The sequence below is a fragment of the Megascapheus bottae genome, chromosome 1 (genome assembly GCF_031878675.1).
Source record: "Megascapheus bottae isolate mThoBot1 chromosome 1, mThoBot2.hap1, whole genome shotgun sequence".
Lineage (NCBI taxonomy): Eukaryota > Metazoa > Chordata > Mammalia > Rodentia > Geomyidae > Megascapheus > Megascapheus bottae.
This window is the reverse complement of record NC_143509.1, coordinates 82425803-82448459: the sequence shown is the minus strand read 5'-3', so window position 1 is coordinate 82448459 and position 22657 is coordinate 82425803. Positions and strand designations below refer to the sequence as shown.

The following is a 22657-nucleotide window of genomic DNA, read 5'->3' as shown; positions in this document are numbered from 1 at the left end:
TATGTGCATATTTTCTACAGAGAGATGAAAAAGCTCCAATTACTATTATTATTTTTTTGCCAGTACTGGGCTTGAGCTCAGGGCCTGGAATGGTCAATAATTTCTTTTTCCCTACAGGTTAGCATGCTACCAGTTGAGCTGTAGGATCCCCCATCAACATTTTGTCAGTTAAGTGGAATAAGTCAAGGACTTTTCTGCCCAGGCAGACAGCAAACCTTTTTTTTTTTCATATCTAAGCAAAACTTCTTTAATGGTTTCATTTGTAAACATAAAAATGAAGCATCATACATTGAAGGAAAAATTATCATTGATCAGAAGGAAAACAATTTTCTCAAAATAAAAATGCAAATCTAAAATATGGAAATGTGAAATGCTTTCATATCAAAACCAAATGCTATTGTTAATTTTAGATACTCGTCACTATATCCTGCACATCACTGATCACATTTAAATATGTACTATTCTTAAAAAGTGTGTTTCTGTAAGTATAATTCTGTGCTGAACCCAAATGCAGTGCCCTTCAAAATCTGAGGTGTTTATTGACTGAGCGCCTGTGACTGGACCCAGTTTCTAAAGATGAGGGTAACAAACAGGAATCCAATGTCACTAAATATATACCACTATTATGTCTACAAACAGATAGATGAATTGCTGCTTTTATTTGAGATTTTTGATTCTGTCATATTTTTAAGAATATGAGATTACATTTTACTTTATGTTCCAACTTTCATTGAATTCAGATACAGTTACTTGTATGTAATAGTATTTCTTCTTTCAAAATCACATTTTCTATAATTATGTGCAGCCTCAAAACTCCTTCCTTCCTTGTTCCCTCCTCCCCTCTTTCCTTCCTTCCTTCCTTCTTTCTTCCTTCCTTTATTACTTTCTTTTTTTTCTTTTGATTTATTTCTTTTTTAATTTTAATTTTCTTTTTTATTGTAATTAATAGAAGGGTTACATTATATTCACCAGATAGAAGGTACACTACTTCACAAACATTGACACACCTTCTCAAGTTTTTGTTTCCATTTCCCTCCCTCCACCCCCTCCTTTCATCTTATTTCCCCCTTCCCCATCCTACTTCAAATAAATAAACATACTTTATAGATATATATATGATACCAGATAACAAGGTAAGATACTGTAATAATATAAGATAACCAACAACAACAAAAGAGATAAGAAATGACACAGTATATTAAGAACAACAATCACACATTATATCGTTCTTGTTTCCATATCCTGGAGGTCCTTTCATTTAGCCTCATCCTATATGACCTTGTGTATCTAGGTTTTGCCCTATTGTAAACTTCTGCTAGGAGAGTCCAAGGTTTATATTAATTATGACAAATGAGGGAAAACATTGTGATTTCTTTCTTTTAACTAAAATTTACCTCAGGACTCTTGACTCACATCAGTATTGAAAGGTTTCTTATCTAACCTAAGCATTTAATTTTTGTTAGCTTGCCTTCTTTTTTGAAAATTATAAACTATTTGGTAATTCCTGGGCAAATTTTCTGTTTAAAATTTATACAAATATTTCATGTATTCTTTCCCTGTACATATTTACAATATGTTCCTAAGTGATCCATAAAGCTTACCATTAGTTAAAAATAAATTAATCAAGCCACGTGCTGGAAGCACACATCTATAATCCTACCTAAATCAGGAAGTTGAGACGTGAGGATCATGATTTGAAGCTAGCTGGGCAGGAACATCTGTGAGACTGTAATCTTCAATGAACTAACAAAAAGGCTGAAGTAGAACTATGGTTCAAGTGGTAGAGCATGATCCTTGGGGGGAAAAATAGTAAGGAACAGTCTCCATTCTCTGAGTTCAAGCTCCAATACTGATACAGAAATTTAAAAGGACAAATTAACCAGTCATAAATGAGAAGTTTTGCCTCAAAAGAATCATTAATTGAATGCTGAATGTTAAATCATCTTTAAGTTGATAGGAGGATGTCTGACCAAAGGTATTCCCAAACTGAAAAAGTATTTACGAAAGTGTGCTTATTTTGTACTTGCGAAATTTCTATATTTAAATGTTTACAGGTAAATGATTTGAATCATCTGCCTTTAAACAATTACTGAACAATAAAAAATTAAATCTCTCAGATGCAGGTTTTCAAATTTGAAGCTAAAGTACAAAAGAGAATATAAATGTTAATATAAAATGAGACTCCAGGCAAAAACAGGGGGAAAAGTAAGCAGTATATTTTTAAGCTTCCTGTGGAAGATAAATTCATGCTGAATAAATTGAAATGACATTTGGTTTCTCATAATTCCAGGCAGTCCTGATGGCCTCCTAAGTAACAGATTCTTAATGTAGCCTTTTTTTCCACTAACATTGACATCCAGCCAGAATTGTCAAGGCAAAAAGATTATTTTTAAAGAGGCTCACATGATTACTTAAAATCATATCGTCTAATTATGTAGAATTCTCAATTAACTCTCCCAATTCCTACAGCTACCAATAAATATTAGAACCTGGTAGTATCCATTCATTTGTCTATATGTGAGCTGTTAAATCATAAATACTATAAAGTATTGCAAATGAACCAGAAGATATAACTACACTGAATGGGAAAGAAGCTAATTATCAAACTGTATGAATTTAAAATGCCTCTCTGAAGAAAAATCTAGTACACATGCATATTATAGAAACAAAAACGTCTGTCATCCTCAACACAAATACACTGAAAGTAATTTAGAAACTTTAGTGACTTCTGAAGTAGATAATGTATCCTGGGTATAAAGGAATTATATAATACAAAAAAATCTGACTTATTAGACTTATTCATGGCCTTTAATTAGCCTAGCCATAAATCTAGTCTACCAAAGATAGATCAACCATTTGTTTCCTCCAAGAGCAGAAACAGGTATATACTGAGAGAAAAGAAAGTAAACACACTGAATGCAGCCACAAGACAATAATCATAGTCCAGTACTAACACCTTTAGTTTAGCAAGATATTTTAATGGGATATATGAGAATTGCATTCTAAATACTAGTTTCCTAAAAGCAAGAGAAGCAACAAAAGTAGAGTTGGAGTTTGGGAGGTTGTGCTGTTATGTTTACTGTGGCCTTGTTTGTGGATATTTGAGTAAATGCCCAAAAGTGTGACTGTCGGGTCATAGGGGAGCTCTATGTTTAGTCTTTTGAGGAACCTCCATATTGCTTTCCAGAGTGGTTGAACAATTTTACACTGCCACTAACAGTGTAGTAGCATTCCCTTCTGGCCACAACCCTGCCTGTTATTATTAGATTTCTTGATAATTCCAACTAGGGGGAAGTCGAGTCTCAAAATTGTTTTGGTGTGCATTTCTTTTATGGTCAGAGCATTTCTTCATATGTCTGTTGGCCATTCTTATTTCCTCTTCAGATAAGTCTCTCATCTTAGCCCATTTGTTAAAGGTGTGATTGTTTCTTTGAGGGTTTGTTCTTGAGGAATTTCATTTTTTGAGTTCTAAGTATATTTTAGAAAGGAGGCCCTTGTCTGTTGTATGGAGGCATGAAGATCTTCTCCCAGTCTGTAGGCTTTCTATTTATCTTGCTAGCTAAGTTCACTGCAGCATTATTTACCATAGCTAAGATATGGAACTAATCCAGATGCCCCTCAGAAGATCAATGAATCAAGAAAATATGGTATATATACACAATGGTGAAAGAATGGCATCACCACATTCATAGGGAAAAGACTTGGAAAAAAATCATACTAACTATACTAAGCCAAAACCAAAGAAAAACAGATTCCATGTTTTCCTTCATTTTTAATAATTAGTATATGTCTAGGATAATGCTACCAGAGGATCACAAAATGATGCTAAGTGAAATGAACTCCAAGATATGGAAACAATAGGTTTTCTTTGTGGATGTTGTTTTAATGTATTTTGTGAAGGTATTTATTTTTCTTTCATTCTTTCCCCTAAAGTTTACCCCCTATTGTCCTTGTATCTGATTTTGGTACCTGGTATATTGTATATACATTTATTTCAAGTAGGAAAGTGAAGGTAAACAACAGAATAGTGAGAAAAAGGAAAAGGAGTGAACCAGTACAATAATGATATTCACAAGGCATGGTGGAAATGGGATTGTGGGAGGGGGGGGTTGTAGGAGGGAAGTGAGAGAAAAACAAGGGCAAGGCTAACAATGATCTGTCAGAATATAGTTAGTCTTCCATATGTAACTGTAACCCCTCTCTACATCACCCTGACAACAAAATTAAATTAAAAATAAAAATAAAGATGGGCTAGGATGTAGCTCAGTGGCAAAGCACTTGCCTAGCAAATGACAATGTCCTGGGTTCCATTCCCAGTATCAAAAAAGAGAAGACAAAGAGTTTGGCCTAGTAGTCAACTGTTTTCCTAGCATGCATGAAGACCTGGATTCAATTCCATGATACCACATACATAGAAAAAAAAAAAAAGCTGGAAGTGGTGCTGTGCCTCAAGTCATAGAGAAGTAGCCTTGAGGAAAGTCCAAGAACAGTGCTCAGGTCCTGAGTTCAAGCCCCAAGATTGGCAATAATAATAATAATAATAATAATAATAATACACAAATATTGTCAAAGTACTGCTATTAAAAATAAACAATGAGCTAGAGGTTACAGCCTCAGCTTTAGAGCATATAACTAGCAACCAGATAGTAGAGATCCTGACAAGCAAGTTCAAAACTGAGTTCAAACTCAGGACTACAAAAAGAAACAACCCTGACAAAGAAAAAAGTACAATGAAACTACTACTACTGTGAAATTACAAATTCTTACTCCTAATCAAATCACTTAGATGTCCTCTTGTACAAAAAAGATGGGTAAGAAAAAAAATTAAGTATTTCTCACTAAAACTCTTCTAAGTGTTCAGGTACATCAAGTATCTTCCGATTGCTTTCTTCATCCTGTTTATTCTCTGCTCCCATTAAGCTGGGATGGATAACAGATAAATAGGTGGATAGATGGAATGTGTCAAAAATACCCAAGTACTTCTCTACAGACTAGTCCTCTTTGGAAAGCAGCTCTTAGCTTACTAATAGGTCTTGTAGATATTCATCACCTGAATATTAAGCATGGACTTACTGAGGCAAACTAAGAGAGCTTAGAAGTCGTAAGTGGAGCACAATGGTGATGATACTGGTGGGAACTCATCGAGACTAGAATGCTGACAGAAAGGAAGACAGTAAAGACTATGGTTGTGACTGACATATCAAGTAGAAGTAAGGATTCTACTGGGAATTTGAGTAGAGTAAATTCATGTCAAATTCTGCCACCTATTTCATCTTTGCCCTGTGACTTTGTGTAAAACTGAGCTTAAAGAGGATGGCAGAGACAGCATTCAGGCTGATATTTGAGTAATGCTAGTGTCTCCTAGATATACAGGCAGAATCTGGAACAAAAGGCAGAGCAAAGGGATTTCAAAAGCTTAAAGAGTTCAGTAAGAAAAGAGGCTATCATAGTTGTGGCCAAGCAAGCCAAAGTTATTAGTACCATTTAGAAGGAAAGTATTTTGCATCCTTTTTACCTGAACCACAGTGGAGGAAATGCCTCAAGCACCTCTCAGGAATGCAACAGCACACAGCTATGTCAGGCTGAAGGTTATCAAGGTATAAATTCAGTTGATAGACTGCTTTTAGAAGAAAGTTCCAGGGTACCTAGATTGCCCAGCATCACCTAGGCAAGTGATTTCTCTTCTAGATAATCAAAAGATACTGTAACATTACTAAAGCAGCAATCCTCACATTTGTCACTGAAGAGAAACACTACAAACACAGCCAAAAAATCAACTATAAAATAGTTGCATCTTTTAATTCTTAAAAATATTACTGCAAAATTCTGAAAAGTAGACAAAAAGGTGAAAGCAAATGACTTAAGAGTCTTTTCAGAAGCATTATGAAAATGAGCACTTAATTGTTGACATGACAACCACCTATATTTCCTCAGTCCAGAGCTAGCTTTGTACTTACTGTCATGTTATGTAAGAAAAATCCAAAATGTTCCTAAAAATACCTTTTCTTTCTCACAACTTCCATAAACTTCAAATACAACTTTTTCAGCAAAATTATTTCTTTATAATTACTAACCTTAAGGAAACAAATAGCTTCATTATTCCTTCCTATGTTTCCTACTGAATGAATTATATCTGCCTATTATTCATCCTTCCTTTTCTTCAGAGCAACACAAAAGCACGTAATGGTACTTTTCAATTTGAAATTAGCTAATTTTCTAAGTTTCATACTGTTTCTTTTTCTGGCTTTGACAGCACTTAAATGTGGTAATCCAAAACAACTACCACTTCCTAATTTCAATCATGTATTCCTCAGCATTCAAGTTCTTCCGTCCAGAGATAATGAGTCTTGTAGAGTCTGTACAAAATTGTACAGACTTCTACAGTAGTACCTAGCATGTCAAAATCGCAGGCATACAAACATACTTACTATATAAAAGCCTAATTTTATCTTTGAAAAAGTCTATCAGAAACACTGAGATAAAATTAATCTCCAGAATAAAGTAGCCAAACCTGTTAGTAATTATTTACCCCAAGTAATGTGTGTCCTTGTCTGTCTCTCTTTGTGTCACTCTCGCTCTATCACACACACACACACACACACACACACACACACACACACACGAAAGGAAATTCCAAATGACTGGATTATATTTTTTTTAAATAAAGACTAGAGCACAGAGTACATGTATGTCATATGGCCCCCAATCTGCCCATTTATAGTTTATTTTAGGCAATATCTAAGATGAAACTTTCTCTTAGATGCCATATATTAAATTTGTAGTGTTTATCACATTTTCAGCTGGCACTTCCATTAATGCAAAAATGGTTGTGATGACATGGAATAACCAATATCAATATAAACCTGACAGATATTTAGTTCAAGAAAATGGCTAATACTTTCTAAAACCATGGAAAATGTACACACCTGGTGAGTCATAATGTGACAGACCTCTGTTGTGTTTAAAAGTATAAATTCTTCTAGGATTTTCCATTCCACTTGAGAAAGAGCATCGAAAGAATCCCTAAATGTCAACACAGATGGAAGTTGAGAGGAGCAGCGAATGGAATTTAAAATGCAAACTATAATCCAAAAAAGAATTTCTTCTTACTCCTTAACACTATGATGACTATCCGCAAAGAGAGATATCCCACTTTCTCCATGTCTTTTCAAGAAATCAGCACAATGAATGAGGACATACAAGGTAAAACAAAGCCTGATATAGAAGCTATTTGCGCGCACACACACACACACACATAGGCATGCATGCACACACACAAACACCAAATAAAAATACATGACATTTATAATACAGAGTTTTAATTTTATCTTAATCTTAGTTCTTCTTTCTGTATTTATTTTATAAAATCTCTTAAAAACCTTGATAATGGGACTGTGAGATTGGCCTAGTGGAAAGAGTGCTTGCTTAGTATTCACGAAGACCCGTGTTCTATTCTAGTACCACATACAAAGAAAAAGTTGGAAGGTGCTGTGGCTCAAGTGGTAGAGCTCTAGCCTTGAGAAAGACCAAGGACAGTGCTCAGGCTCAGAGTTCAAGCAAAAACAAAGAATCCAAAAAAGAAAACCTTGACTATTTTAATATCTCAAACTCTACCTCCATGTAAGGCAGAAGAGTTTAACCATATACCTTTATCAGCCTTGTATACCTTTATTAGATTTTCTTCAATGAAGAAAATATTCCTTAAATTCAGATCCAAAAAGCTACAAAAAAAAAAATGTACTCATTACCTTATTTATGTAACCCCTCTGTACATCACCTTTACAATAAAATAAAACTTTTTAAAGAATCTAAAGTTAGAGTGGTAGTTTATCTCACGCCAAAATAAACCTAACTCATGATCATTTGGAAAAGCAATTTAGGAAATTTGTTTACTAGATTCTCAGGTACCATGTTAAACAAGGAAAGCTTGGGGCCGGGAGTTTGGCCTAGTGGTAGAATGCTTGTCTAACATGCATGAAGACCCAGGTTCGATTCCTCCATACCACATACATAGAAGAAAGCTGGAAGTGGTGCTGTAGCTCTAGGGGTAGAGCTCTAGCCCTGAGGAAAGTACAAGAACAGTGCTCAGGCCCTGAGTTCAAGACACACAACTAGAAGAAAAAAAAAACCTGCTATCCACTGAAATGAACTTGAGTACACTTTTCTAAATCATCAAATCAGCCTCTTAATCTACTGTGAATACTGTTTTTCAGGAATATTCTATTCATAGCTTCAAAAGTTGAGATGGAAGATTAACATTCTACTCATTGAGAAAACAAAATGTGACTTATATAATTGGAAATTCAAACATTTGAAATAAATGTCAATATCAGCTATATCTTCCCCTTAGTCATATTAAAAAGAAATGGAAATAAATGTCAAAATTAGCCATGTTTTCCCTTTAGTCATAATAAAAATGAAATTATATTTTTGTACGCCAAAGTATACATATGAACAAATAAAAAGCAGAGACATCCCAGCATTTGCCAACTAATATAGTCTTAGGAAAACCACAGAGAATTTTAACAGTGGAGGTAAGTAATGCCAGCAAGGATAGAAATTACTACTAGCCTGGCTGGAAAAAAAAGCTTTGTTGGGCCTGAGGCAAAAAAAAAAAAAGTTTTTAAAATAGGAGAATGTTCTGAAATAGAAATCATGTTAAACAGAATTGCTTGAGGAATGTTAGGAAATGAAATATACACTAACTGCATTGGGAACAGCAAAGTGATAATAGCACAATGCCCAAATTACAATCTTCTTCACAAGGAGTATTAGACAGGAAAAAGGTTAAGCTGTATGTGTGAGAGGTTTTGCCCACCACAGGCCACTACATGATAGAAGAATTACTTTCGAGCATTCCTAGGGAATCCCCAACAACTATAGTAATAAATATTTCTGCATTTCTCATATTACAGAACATTGCTGGACCAGACCCCAAGTCAATACATATTTTGCAAAACACCCCTGAGTCACAAATCTCCATTCTAAATTCCACAGAAACACCAAAAGCCAACAATGTGTTTCCTAACTATCTTCTATTCTTAAATTCAAGACTTACGTCCAGCATCCCAGGATGCACAGGCAATCAGCATGTACCAGACAGCTACATTAACAAAAATGAAATCTTAAAGAGAACAAGAAAAGAGCAACCAGGAAAGAATCTGACTGATAACTAGTGAGAAAAAAAATACTTTTATAAATACCAATGTTTCCATGTGATTATGAAGCTAACTAGAAAATACTCAGAGTAGGTACAAATACTAAATGAAAAATGTAAACAATGCAGGAATGCCCTTCAAGAGAAAACCAGCAGAGAGGGAAGAATGTTATGATATGAAAGACATAAAAAGGACCACACATTTGTGTATGTACTCATCCTCAATATGGTCACTAAATTTTATGTGTGACAGAGAAGGTGTCTTTCCAACTCTCTTCATTTTGGGAAGAGATCGACTCTGGAGTAATGCAAGTCATAATGAGTCACTGCACAAAATAAGGTTCTTGGGACAACAAAGTTAGGAACAGCTGGTGACTTGGGCTAGGTCCAAGGAGAGTTGTCATGTTCAGAAAGGTCTAGAGCTATTGCAGATGAATTTAGTCATTTGATCTCACTCACCTCATCAAGATATAAATCTTCATCAAATTTACTCTGCATAGCCCATGATGTGTTTTATATTGTTTGTACTTTTGCTCAAAACAACAGATGTGGTACACTTACCCTAAGAGTCACTTAAATGAAAAGAGCTATATGGAATAGCCATGCCAACTACACAGCCTATGGGAAACAGCACCTTGCTTACACTTAAAGTTCATTTATTTCTCTTTTAATATTGTTTAAATCATAAATCAATAGGAGAGGAGACTCTTAGGCAAAGGTGGAAGCATAATTAACCCTAACGATAAACAGAGAAATGTCTGAAATGTTTTTTCTTAATCTCCTTCAGTCATATATATATATGTATATTTACCATATATATTTTCCTATATGTGTATTTTACTAAACATACAGCATATATATATATATATTAAAAGTGTTACATACAGAGGGATTATAGTTACATAAGTCAGGTACCCAGGTAAGGTAGGATCATGAGAGGATACTCAGTGTTTATTTTCTTTCCTGAAGTTTCCTAGTCTATATGGCACTTGTCATAATATCTTCCTGACTTACACAGGAGACCCCCATGTCTTACTTAGGACTTGCCTTCTTGTATCTAAAAAAACAGCCCCTTATGATGTTCAAAATACATTGGTATCATTAGAAAGGAATGTTGATGTGTGGTAGGATCTGATTTACAAATTACTTTAAGTTTTAGTTTGTATATTTGTGGCAATTCTTACACAGCATACTTTGGTGCTCATTTTTGCAAGTCCATACTCACTTTAAGAAATGAACAAGTACAGACTACTTAGCCAATTGTTTTAATGAAGATTGAGGTCAGATAATACTTTCTCCGGTCTGTAATAAAATAAGTCTTTAATAAAAGACATAACTCTTTTTAGAGAAATATTTTGGGAATTTAAGGCAATTCAAGTTAACATGTTTGAGCTATTTTCCTTGACTAGAATGAGTATGCTTTTATCATAACTACAGTGGATTTGTCTACTCTAATTGTGTTCACTTATTTAGCTGTCTCTCACGAATTACTAATAGTATATCAAACTGTCACTGACACTGTAAAAAAATGGTTTGGACAGTTTTAACACTAACTACATATTTACCATAATCCCAGGCATTTCTCAGAGCAATAAAATCTGTGCCGAAATACTTTCAACATAGACTCATTATAATATTTCTGTTAGAGAAAAGCTAGAAACAATCTGAATGTCCTTCAGCAGGTAAACTCATAAATGAATGAAAATGAATGGTATGTATATACAATAAGAAAAACTACTCAGTAATCAAAAGGAACAAATTATTAATAATGTACAACTTATACTGAACATGAGAGTATGGTGTTTATAAACAAAAGCAAATCAATCCCAAAAGTTTACATATTTTAGGGATTGTTAATTTAGGTAATATTTTCTTGATGAAGCAAACTATAAAGATGAGAGGAAACTAGGTTGGTAGACCAACATTTCAAGATGATGAAACAGTGAGTATTATGCATGAGGGAATTCCATTGTTATAATGGAATGATCCTCAGTCTCTATTGTTATAGCAATTTCACTAATAAAACACATGTGAGAAGATCATGATGTCCATATGAAGCAAGTAAGGGAATGTAAAAACCGAAGAAATGTGTGTATGGGCTGTACAGGCTGTACAGTGTACCTCTATAAACTTTCTGGTTTCCTTACCACACTGTAATGTTACGCAAGACAAGCTACAAGGGAAAGCATAGTAAAAGGTAGAGGAGCCTCTTTTTGCAACTCATTTTGCAATTTCCTCTGTGTCTATCATTTTAAAATGAGATGCTATTTAGTACAAATTATAATTCTTTAAGCAATTTCTACTACATTAAAGGTACTTTGAACTAAAGACACATTATAGCTTCCATATCACTATCATTTCTTTGTATGCAATTTCTTATGTAGTGCATTTGTTAGTAGAATTTTGTTTAATACCATCAATAATAGTACAGAATTTTTAATTTAAAAATGTCCCATTGAAGGGCCAAGACTGTGGCCTTCCTGTAAAGTGCTTGCCTAGCATGCACAAAGCCCGGGGTTTATTTCCTTCGTACCACATACACAGAAAAAGATGTGAGCCACCTCACCCTGCTCCATCTGTAATCCTAGCTACACTAGAGGCTAAAATCTGAGGATCAAGGTTCAAAGCCAGCTCGGGCACTAAAGTCTGTAAGATTCTTATCTCAGATTAACCACTAGAAAACTGGAAGTGGCACTATGGCTCAACGGGTAGGGTGGCAAGCTTGAGCTGAAGAGTTCAGGGACAGCACCCAGGATCAGAGTTCAAGCCCGGCGACCAACCAAAAAAAAAAAAAAATGATGGAAATGGTAATGTGGCTCAAGTGTTAAAAAGCTAGCCTTGAGAAACCCCAAAGACAGTGCCTATGCCCTGAGTTTAAGTGTCAGGAGTGAAGGGGGAAAAAAAAAAAACAACAACAACAACACATTGAGACAGGAGAGCAAAAAGAAACTTGTTATCATATGCTTCTGTCACTAGTAAGCACAACTAGTAAGCCACTGAACAGTCAACCAAAATCAAAAAGGTTAAAAGACTAATAGGTATAAACAAAACACAAACATGCAAACTACAGTGTCTGAGTTTTTTAATAAAGAAAATGAGAGAGACAAAACTAGGCACTGGGAGTTTGGCCTAGTCTTAGAGTGCTTGCCTAGCATGCATGAAAGACCTAGGTTTGATTCCTAGGCATCACATATACAGAAATGGTGCTGTGGCTCAAACAGTAGAGCTCTAGCATTGAAAAGGCCCAACAACATTGCTCAGGCCCTTATTTCAAGCCTCAGGATGGGAGGGGGGGAGGAGGAAGGGAGGGAAGGAGCTAAAAACATTCAAAAATTACAATGAACTTATTGTGAAACTTTAGAATCCTGGAATATAATAACCCCAAACCATCAAGAGAGGAAAAACTGCAAAATGAAATATTTAAGTTAAAAGCAATAGAACCCAATTACCAGACATTCAAAATTTCTAAATATCACAGAATAATAACAGATAATAGACCTATAACCTCTCAGAAAAGAAATCAGTAATGTGACTCCAGATATATCATTAGTCTTCTGTTCTGACACTGAAAAGGAATCACATTTTTCGATAAATTGCCCATTAGTCCTCTTGGCAAACACAAACCACTAGACTTGTCTCCAGTAATAAACTTTTATGAACATGAAAAGTTTGTGTGTGTATCTTCTCAAAAGTACTAGTTTTAAGAATACACCATATGCTGTAAGAAGAAAACGCAGACATATCTAAGGGAAAAGATTATGTGACGTTAGAAAACAAAATAAATTCATGTCTTAAAAGATAGAATAATCCATTAAATCCTGAAATTGATTTTTTTTTCTCATTTCTCATATTACAAATATTCTATTCTCCCAACAACTTAATGTTGGCCATAAGACATGTAACGAAGAAATTGATTTTTACATACTTTCTCATATTTCATTTATTTTAGAAATAAACTATGAAATTAAAAAAAAAGATAGTAGAGCTCAGAAAAGCATGGTACCAAATAATTACTGAGATAGGTTCGGATTATTTGGGGACAGAAAAGAAAAAAATATGTACATTTGTAAGGCAGGATTCTAGGAAAATATAAGTCAAATCTAGTGAAAGCCATACCCTATGGCTTAGGTTATTAATAGACACAGCTATGGATGTCTCTCAAAAAACAAGTGTGAATGCTTGGACTCCGCTCAAAGAATTTGTCCAGGGTCATGAGGAGGAAGACAATATGGTGTCACAGCAGTTTTTCTCCTTTAGCTTGATGTAGTCTCCTCTTTAAAGTATGAAAAAGTGCTACAAAATAGAATAGATGACATAAAAGGCCATTTCCCAGGAAGGGGGGGGGCGCGTGCATACACTCACACAAAAGCTCATACCTAAAAATCTTGATAAATCAGGCTGGCTTTCAGGTAAAGATAACTTGGGACACCTTTGATTAATAATTCATAATCATAAAGAACTCTAGAGTTTGTGAGAAAGCTAACATATGTTTGGCTAAATAGACACAGTGAGCTGGCACGTTTTCTGCTGGAACATGGATGTGGTGCTGGGATGTACCCAGCTCTCTCCTAAGTAGAAGGATAGGGATCAAATGCCAAGGATAATAAAACAAGATGCCAAGGATAATAAAACAGAACGATATGGAAACACAGATCCATACTAAAGGACAAACCACTCTCCTTGACTTTTCTCATGAGTGAGATATAAACCTCAATTTCTATAATTCCATATATAGAATTTTCTGTAAGTTATTAAATTTCCTATGTTTTTATTTTATTTTATTTTACTTTATTTCATTGTGATGGTACTGGAGTCTGACCTCAGGAAACCTTGCTCTTGCTTGGCTTTTTCACTCAAAGATGTTGTTTTACCACTTGAATGAACTACACTTCCATATTTCTGCCAAAGCTGGCTTCAAACCATAATCCTCAGATCTCAGCCTCCTAAGTAGCTAGGATTACAGGAATGAGTCACTGTACCTGGACTGGATTTTCTTACATAACACGTGAGCACACATGCACGCACACACACACGCGCACACACACACACATACAATAGGATTGTGTTTTTCTAACATCATGCTCATCTATAGTGCAAAGTCAGGAAGAACTAAATATAACTTGTCAAGGAACTTATTATAAATAACAATAGAAATAGATTATCGTGGGTGACATATAACTGGTAAAAACAAATAACTACTCAGTGGACTAAAATCTAAGGATTGAGGTTCAGAGCTGACTTGGGCACAGAAGTCCAGGAGACGCTATCTCCAACTAACCATTAGAAAACTAGAACTGGGGCTGTGGCTCAAAGTGGTAGAGCACTTTGCTTTGAGCAAACCAGCTCAAGCTACGGTTCAAGTCCCACAAACAATTGACCAAAAAGATTTAAAAAAAAAAGGAAAAGAAAGAAAAAAAGAAAAAAGAAAGGAAGAGATAAATGTACCTGTCTAATGAGGTATTTTATGGAGGTGGATTTTGAATATTAGATTTTAGATTGTATAACTAATGTAAACCCAAACTGTGACTTATTATAATTGCTTCTTCAATAAATCTACAGAAATGTGAATGAATATTTCATATATGTGTTTTATTCATACTACGATAAAATCAAATATTTGAAAAACAACTCAAACTACCAATCATCAGAAAAAAAAACAGAAAAGTTAGGTTATAGAATTAAAATATTTTCTTATTAACACACAATCATTTGTTTAGACTGCACTTCTATTTTTGTAATATCCAAATATAAATGTAATATCTAAAGGAGATAGTACATATTTTCTTTCTAGCACATTACTTTTATTTTCAAAGTTATTCCTGCTACTAGTAAACTCAGTATGATCATTCTTCTACCCATCCTGAGTTTGGGAGGAAGAAAATCCCTGCAGCTTTCTGATGCCCAAAAATATGAACACTTAGCAGTCAGATGAAAGAAGAGAAAAGAGAGAAAGGAAGATCAAGAGAACAGTGATTTTGAATTTCTGCAGGCTAGCATTTACTTCTCTCAATAAAAGGAGCTTTGTGCTTATTATATCCCAGGACTCATCTTGCCTTCAGCTTATAGTAAACTGGTGAATGCCTTATCATTTCCACTCCAAATGAAGGATCAAAGTTTAAACTTATTCTTTCCCTTTTCTAGTACATTATGATTAAAATTACCACCTGCCTCACCTCATTCTCACAATCACTTTGACAAGAAAAAGAAGGTATCCCCTAAAGTAAAAACACAGTGAACTACCACAACAAAGAGTAACAAGAATTGAATTTAAGTTAACTGGGGTTTTTTGTGGTTGTTGTTATTGTTAATTCAGAATACAGCATTAAAGAAGCTAACAAGAATAAAAATCATTTGAAAGCAATATAAAAAATATTAAAGTTGGAAAGTAATCTAGCATATTATCAAATTACTATTTACTAAGCAATTTCTAGTGAATTAAAAAATAACATGTTCACTGAGGTTGATTAATTTACCCAAGGACTCAAATATATTTGAGAGTGAAAATTCAAGTATTATCTTGCTCTGATTCTTTTTAACACAACTCCTAAGAGTACATATAATGATTTAAATTTAGAGTATAAGTTATGCTAATATCAAAAATCAATTAAGCTGCATAAGTTCTTATAGTACAATGAAACTGTGTAATAAAAGCAGTGAATGTGAATTATATAATCACTTATGCTTAATATGAAGTTTTACCTTTGTCAAGATACCAGATTCCTGTTGCCCTAAACATAAAACTAAATGGGGCATGTTTTTTCTATTAAACACTAAAGAACCCCATATTCAAAACAGTGATAAGCATATATTGAGCAGACATCACTATAAGAAATGAAATGATTTGCCAGTGAAAGAAAAGTAAGCTGATTTTAGAATAACAGGGATGTGATAGCAGCAGCAATTCTGTTGGAAACACATACTTTCATAGTTTCCTTTACTACCTGTAAATGTATAATTGAAGCTTAATGCACACTTTCAAGTAAACACAGCATGATATACTTATCAGTCTAAAACTATAGTAGATTTCCTATGGACTATCTTATCACTGACTAAATAAGGCCCAATGAGGTGAGAGCTAAAAGAAATCTAACAAGTTACCAGAGAGAGTCATTTCATGGGAGGTGGCTAGAGCAGGCTCCAGAGCCTAAACTAAACCAACATGTTCCATCAAGTCACTTTCAACTGCTTTGAAAATTAACAGAGGTCATAGTCTTTTGACCACTGCCATGAAAATTCCAGGAGTGACTCTGGAATTAGGACAGATCCCAGCTACAAATGATAAAGGAATCTTCCAATACAGAAGAGCAGGTCAGGCCCATCTCATAATCTTAAGATTCTTCTGCCTTTTCTACATGAACCTCTGACTTCCTCCAGGACTCACAGTTTGACACTTAAGGAGAACAAAAGTGAATCATTCAACTACCAATGAAATCCCTTTGGCTAGGAAAATCAAGCTGCTGACACATCATTTCCAGAGTACTTTCCAATTCTGATTCAGATCTAATGCAAAAATTATTTTTAGTAGGTAGAGCGCTTTATTGGTAGTATATCACAAAGCCTTTCCCTCTATTTCAGTCTTCCAATATGGGAGAAGTCAGGGAAGGAGCACAACATCATCTCTAAACTGTGTCCTGAAGCATGTTTTGGAACTTATAAGACAGAAGCAAAGAATCACAGCATATACAAAAAGCACAGTCACGTTGGGATTGGACCAACATACGTAGCAATGGGAGAGGACGATGCATTGGCACATCTTCAAGCTGGAATTGTTTTTATGATCATTAAAGATCTAGTTTATAGGCTAAATGAATTCACCATAAGGAAAAAAAAACCAAATACAGGAAAAGTTGAACTTATTGATTCACTTTTATGAAATTACACTTCTGAAAAAGAGAAATTGCCTCTACTATTAAATCTATCTTCTTTTATTCAGTGATTTCTCTACACTTCCTTGTCCAACTTCTTTTATGTTCACGTGCACATGTTTGGGGGGGTGAGCACGTGCGCACATGCAGACACACGTATACTTAGGAATAAAGATGTTCAGTACCTAAGAATAAAGGATTACTGATAGCACACTTCTGATTTATTTCAGTGATATTTAGTGGACATTATAGAATGATCTCAACATCCCTGCTTTCCCTCCTTTTTAGTCAGAAGGAATGTATTAAGAGGGAAGATGCAAAGATGAGGTGGGAAAGGATGACAGACTCAAAGGTAGACTCACGTCCATCACCAGGAAATAGGAACTGCTCCTTAAACAAAAACAGGAGTTATTTGACTGGGTTTAAGCAAAAGGGTTTCATGATCACATTGGCCTCTCTCATTGCTTTGTTGCTTCTGTTTTTAACTGAAGATATTTGGAAAAAACTGTGTGTGAGGGGGTGGAGATTTGAAAAGAGGGTAACAGATATAAGGCTGGTATGTTAAGGACTTGAGATAGGGTAACAGTTCGAATGGGGAGTGAAACCTACCTTTAGAAGCTGCAATTGCCTAGATAAACAGATGAAGAGAAAAAGAGAAAGGAGTAAATAAGATTGTATGCCTTCTTTCAATATGGAGCCATTGGTAAATGTAGACAGCGTGAACTAAGTTGGGATATTAAATAAAAACAAGTCCAGAATGAAAAACAGTAAATATTTGTATACATCCTTAAGTTTTTTATTTGTCTTAATTTTCTGTGAACATTCTGGGGGTTTGAACTCAGGACCTATGTAATATATCGCCAAATGTGTGTTTTTGTTTTTGGTCAGTCATGGAGCTTGAACTCTGGGCCTGGATGCTGTTCCTCAATTCTTCAGCTGGAGGCCACAGTGCCACTTACAGTGGTTAATTGGAAATAAGAGTTTCACAAACTATAGTGCCTGGGCTGACTTTGAACCATGATCCTCAGATCCTAAGTAGCTAGGATTACAGGCATAAGCCACAAGCACCCGGCCCTCTAAACATTTTAGCTCAAGGCTAACTCTCCACCACTTGACTCATAATCCTACTGTTTTTTTTTTTTGTCTTTTTTATGAAAAGCAAAGGTGGGGAGTTATTGGAGGTAAGATTCTCACAGACATTTCTGACTGGGGTGGCTTTGAGGAAGGATCCTCATATCTCAGCCTCATGAGTACCTAGGATTACAGGCGTAAACCACCTGTTTCCAGCCATGTTGACTTTTGTACTGATAAATACCAAAATCCACAGAAAGATCTTGGGATAAGGAGATAAATGTAACTTCAAGAGATAGATTCTAAAGAATAGATAAGACTGTGCACATGCATTTAAGCACTAATTATTCAGTATATTCATCACTTAAAAGACGCAAGAGAATCTATTACACTGAACTGTCAACAAAAGCTAAAGGGAAACAAAGATTAGGGCTTCTCTGTAGTATTATCCACTGTGGATAATACTACAGAGAAGAAGAGTCACTCTTTAAATTTTCAGAAAATTGTGAACTTGTGCAGGGTAGTGTCAGTAAAGAAGTATTAATCACAGGTCTAGCACTTATTAGCCATATGAACTCAAGCCAACCATTTGATCATATCCCATTCTTCCAATTATAAAACAAGAAAAGTGCCTCCTCTGCTGACTTCATGCTTTTGCTATGAAGATGGGTGTATTATGAATATGGTTTTGCTAGCAAGATTAAGTATCATAATATATGCAAAAGTATTATATAAACTTTGAGCAGAAGGCACAGACTGGAATCAATAAGATCATGTTGTTCTGAACAGTATTTACAAATGTCAGTAGTCAGTTAACTCACAAGGCACACTGACCTACACTGGCCAACAGAATGTGCCAGCATAAAGGGCTTGATGCTAGGCAAACACTGAAGAAAAAGGCACAAGTCAACATATTCTCTACTTGCTATAACTACCACTGTAGGAACATGTTTCTAAATGATTTCTTCGTAAGCCTGGATCCTTCAATGACTGTTGACAGGAAAGACTTTTTGCTACTCAAAATGGCATACAATATATAACAATTAACCTGTTTTGCTTTAAAACAATAATTAAAATGAGCTGCAGTGTAAGTAACAATTTTTTTTAAAGAAAAGAAATAGAACCAAGGTGCAAATGTCATCCTTGGAAGCACTCTATGCATCAGCATGGAGGTCACACCACAAGCTAATTTATTTTTTAATTCAGAGCTTAAGTGACCAAAATCTTCTCCCTTGATGCAAAATTATTACAGAATATGGAAAAAACACATAAAATTTTCAAATGAAGAAGCATTGGTTGGAGACAATGCATCAAAAAGAAGAAAACTGCCTCCCCACGATCTTTCTTATATATTGTTGCTTGTGTCTCAAATTTCCTTCAATCCTTAGTAAGTGTATTTTGCACCTAAATCACTGACTGCTTGAACATTTGTGTTAGGTCAAGAAAAATGAAACAAACATCTTAGCATACTTATTACCTAGAACAAGGTAATTTATAAAGATTTATTCATCACAGTATAGAGGTTGAAAAATCCAAGAATTAGGTACCAGAGGGTTCAGGTAAGGGCAGCTCTAGGTGCTACACTGAATGTAACCTTACTGCTTCATTCTTCAGACAGGAGGCATGTGGTGTCCTTGCACAATGGTGGGGATGAAAAGTACATGGAGTAGTTTTGTTGTTGTTGTTTTTTAAAGCCTTTAACCCAAAAGTTCAAGCACATCTCAAAGGTAATTCCACTCTGTACATCACACTGACATCTGAATTTTGCTAAGGATATATTCCTGTTGTTCTGAACAGCAATAAATAACCAAGAACAGGCTATGAAGGAAGAAACTTTAATACTTCAACAATGAACAATGAAAGTTACCTCTGCCAAATGCCAAACTACTACTTAACATGCTTAAACAGAACACGTGTGTTAGAAAGTAGCAATTAATCAGAACAAGGGCAGAAGTAGAACCCACACCATAGTGAAGAGTATAAAGACACATCTGGACCACACTTCTCACCAAAAATATGGTGTTCCACTACTTCTTTATCCTGGCCTTTTTCCTCCTCCTTATTTTTGACAAACCATGAAAGATGAAAACAATCACTTCCTCCACCATTATGTAGAAAGCTATGTACTTAAAAGAAACCCTGAACAAGAGTGCTAACCACTTCATTCAGAAAAGGAGGAGTAGACAGACAAAATATTTCCACAGTTTGGCCTTTAGAAAGTTTTAAGGATCATTGTACAAAGCTTACAATAAATTAGTCATTGTTATAACCCCATCAAAAAAAAAAAGTCTACCACCTTTAATCATCTTTTCCTCTAAAATCGTTTTTCTCAATCTTAGTCTTTAACTTTGAAGATGGTGTTAACTTTGAGAACGTATGCTATATTCCCAAAGCAAATAGCATAATCACCTGGTTTAAGTGGATACTTTAAGGAAGACTCATTCATCAGGATATATAAACTCTAGAATGAGAAGCATACAATGTATTCCTTTCCTGTCTCTAGACTAGTTTTCTTATTTGTAGGAGTTTCTTAGGAAAAAATTTCCTGAAGTGAATACAGGTAACAACATACAGTGTTAAAACTAGATGTTGAATTCTGTGCTTACAAATTGTAAATCAACCCACCTTGATAATTAATTGTCCATGCTGTTTCATGTCACTAACAAGGTAAATATTTTCAATGGCTTAAAAAAAAAAACTGTATGTATATTCTGTGACCAGTGTAGCCTTTATTTTGAAGTGACTCTCCTTAAGAGCAGAAACCACTAACTCTTCATGAGTTTACTTTACAACTGAATTGGTCTAAGTCATATAATAGCTGTTCTCATTTTGAAAATTACACCTTTTCAGCTGAGCAGATGAAATTATTAAACTCTACTAAGTTGTGGTAAACCGATATATTGAGAGACAGTGGGGTGGGAGAGGTGAGAATAAATCAAGCTAAAACTAAAGCATTACTGAATTGGCTTCTCCACAGGTCTGGGTTTCCATACCTTTCTCCCTCTTGCAGATGGCAATGTCAAATATTACAAATTTTTATTGTATATTCACTCATCAGTGTTAGGAGTGTGTGTGAGAGGGTGGGGGAACAGATCCTGATGAACTTAATCTTCTCTGAAACAGTACTAACTTTGCTGTAAACTCACTTTTCAATTAATGAGAGTCGTGGGGAATGAGATGGGCTTAATCTTCCCTAGGAGAAAAACCCAATTCCTGAAATAAACCTGTTTTATATATATATGGACACTATTCCAGGGGTTACGTACTCATGCTAATTCACTGAAGAGCAAGGGTGATTGCAAAACTCAGAGGCTCCACCAAGAAGTTGCCTCATTACCCGCAATAGCCAGCTCAGGGGCGGGGCGGGGCGCGGGCCGCCAGAGCACGTAGCACACGGGCGCCACACCGCAGTCAGGGAGGGAGAGGAGGAAAAGGGCGGCCAGAAGTCTATCCGGGGCCTCAGGGCCCACTCCGGACACCACTACCGTCAGCCCCACAAGTTCTGGCCGCTCAGCACTCAACTCCATTCCCCACCCCCAGCCGCGCGAGGCCACGCCCACCAAGGGGAGCCCGGCTGCAGCGACGCGCGGCGGGAGCGCGCAGGGGCGGGGCCAAGAGGGGCCCTGGGGCGAGCGCCTAAGTCTGCGTCCCGGAAGACGGGCCGTGGAGGGCGGTGGAGGGAGAGGAAGGGAAGGGGTTCGGCGGTACCTGCGCTGGAAGTCCTTAGCGAAAGGCTTCAGGTACGGATCGTTCTTCAGCAGTTGGGCCAGTTCCGGCACATCGGCCAAGGCGGCAGCCAACTCCGCTTCGGAACCCTGGGCCGCAGCCGCCATCTTCCGCCGCCGCAGCCCGAGTAACCGAGGCCCGAGAGGGTCGAGTGGGACCCGAGCCAAATACGGAGCTCGCGCGGGTCCCTGGCCGTTCGGAAGCGAGCCCCGGAGAACCGCGGCGGCCCCGGGCCTTTTATAGCCCGTGAGAATGGCCTCCGGCCCCTCCTCTGCCCCACCCCACCGCCGGCGGGAGGAGCCGGGACTCGGGGTGATCCCTGGACGCACGTCCCGCGAGGGATGGGAGGTGCCGCGCTCCTCACGCGGTCAGCACCTGGAGACCGCCGCCGGGGCCCGGCCTGCCCACCCAACCCCCTCCCCGCCCTCCTCCCGCCCTCCCCCTACACACCACCTCCCGCGAGGCCACCCTGGACGGCTGGCCAAGACCTAACCTGGCCCTCTCTCCTCCAACGCTTTTCTGCCCTGCAGCCCCCCTTCCCCCGCCGCTTCCCACGCTAGTTAGATGCCTTGCTGGCTAAAGCCTCTCTGGATCAAATGGGTGTTGATATTGGACAACACCTTCCTTATCTAATTTCTGTAAAAAAAAAAAAATGGATTGGGCAATGATAAACACGAATGGAGTAAATCCCCAGGGAGTAGAACGGGCTAGAGTCAATAAAGGAGGGCTGTTGATTTCAGTGTCACTGTTCCTCTTTTTTTTTTTTTAAGTGTTTGCTCTTTGATGAAGTTAACCAAGAGAATATTTTGAATCCCACTGAAACTCCCAACTGTGAGAA

At 36.6% G+C, this 22657-nt stretch overlaps 1 protein-coding gene across 2 annotated transcripts in view; it reads right to left on the bottom strand.

Annotated features, from left to right (window-relative positions):
* Gbe1 (1,4-alpha-glucan branching enzyme 1) overlaps window positions 1–22117 on the bottom strand; it is a 210950-nt gene extending 188833 nt beyond the window's left edge. Inside the window, exon 1 of one of the 2 annotated variants that reach the window (XM_090347887.1) lies at window positions 21802–22117. In XM_090347887.1, the coding sequence (XP_090204013.1) occupies window positions 21802–21926 (125 nt within the window). In that variant the 5' untranslated portion in view covers window positions 21927–22117. The remainder of the gene's footprint in view (window positions 1–21801) is intronic. The other variant, XM_090347879.1, reaches the window with a different exon arrangement.
* Window positions 22118–22657: the final 540 nt, after the last annotated feature.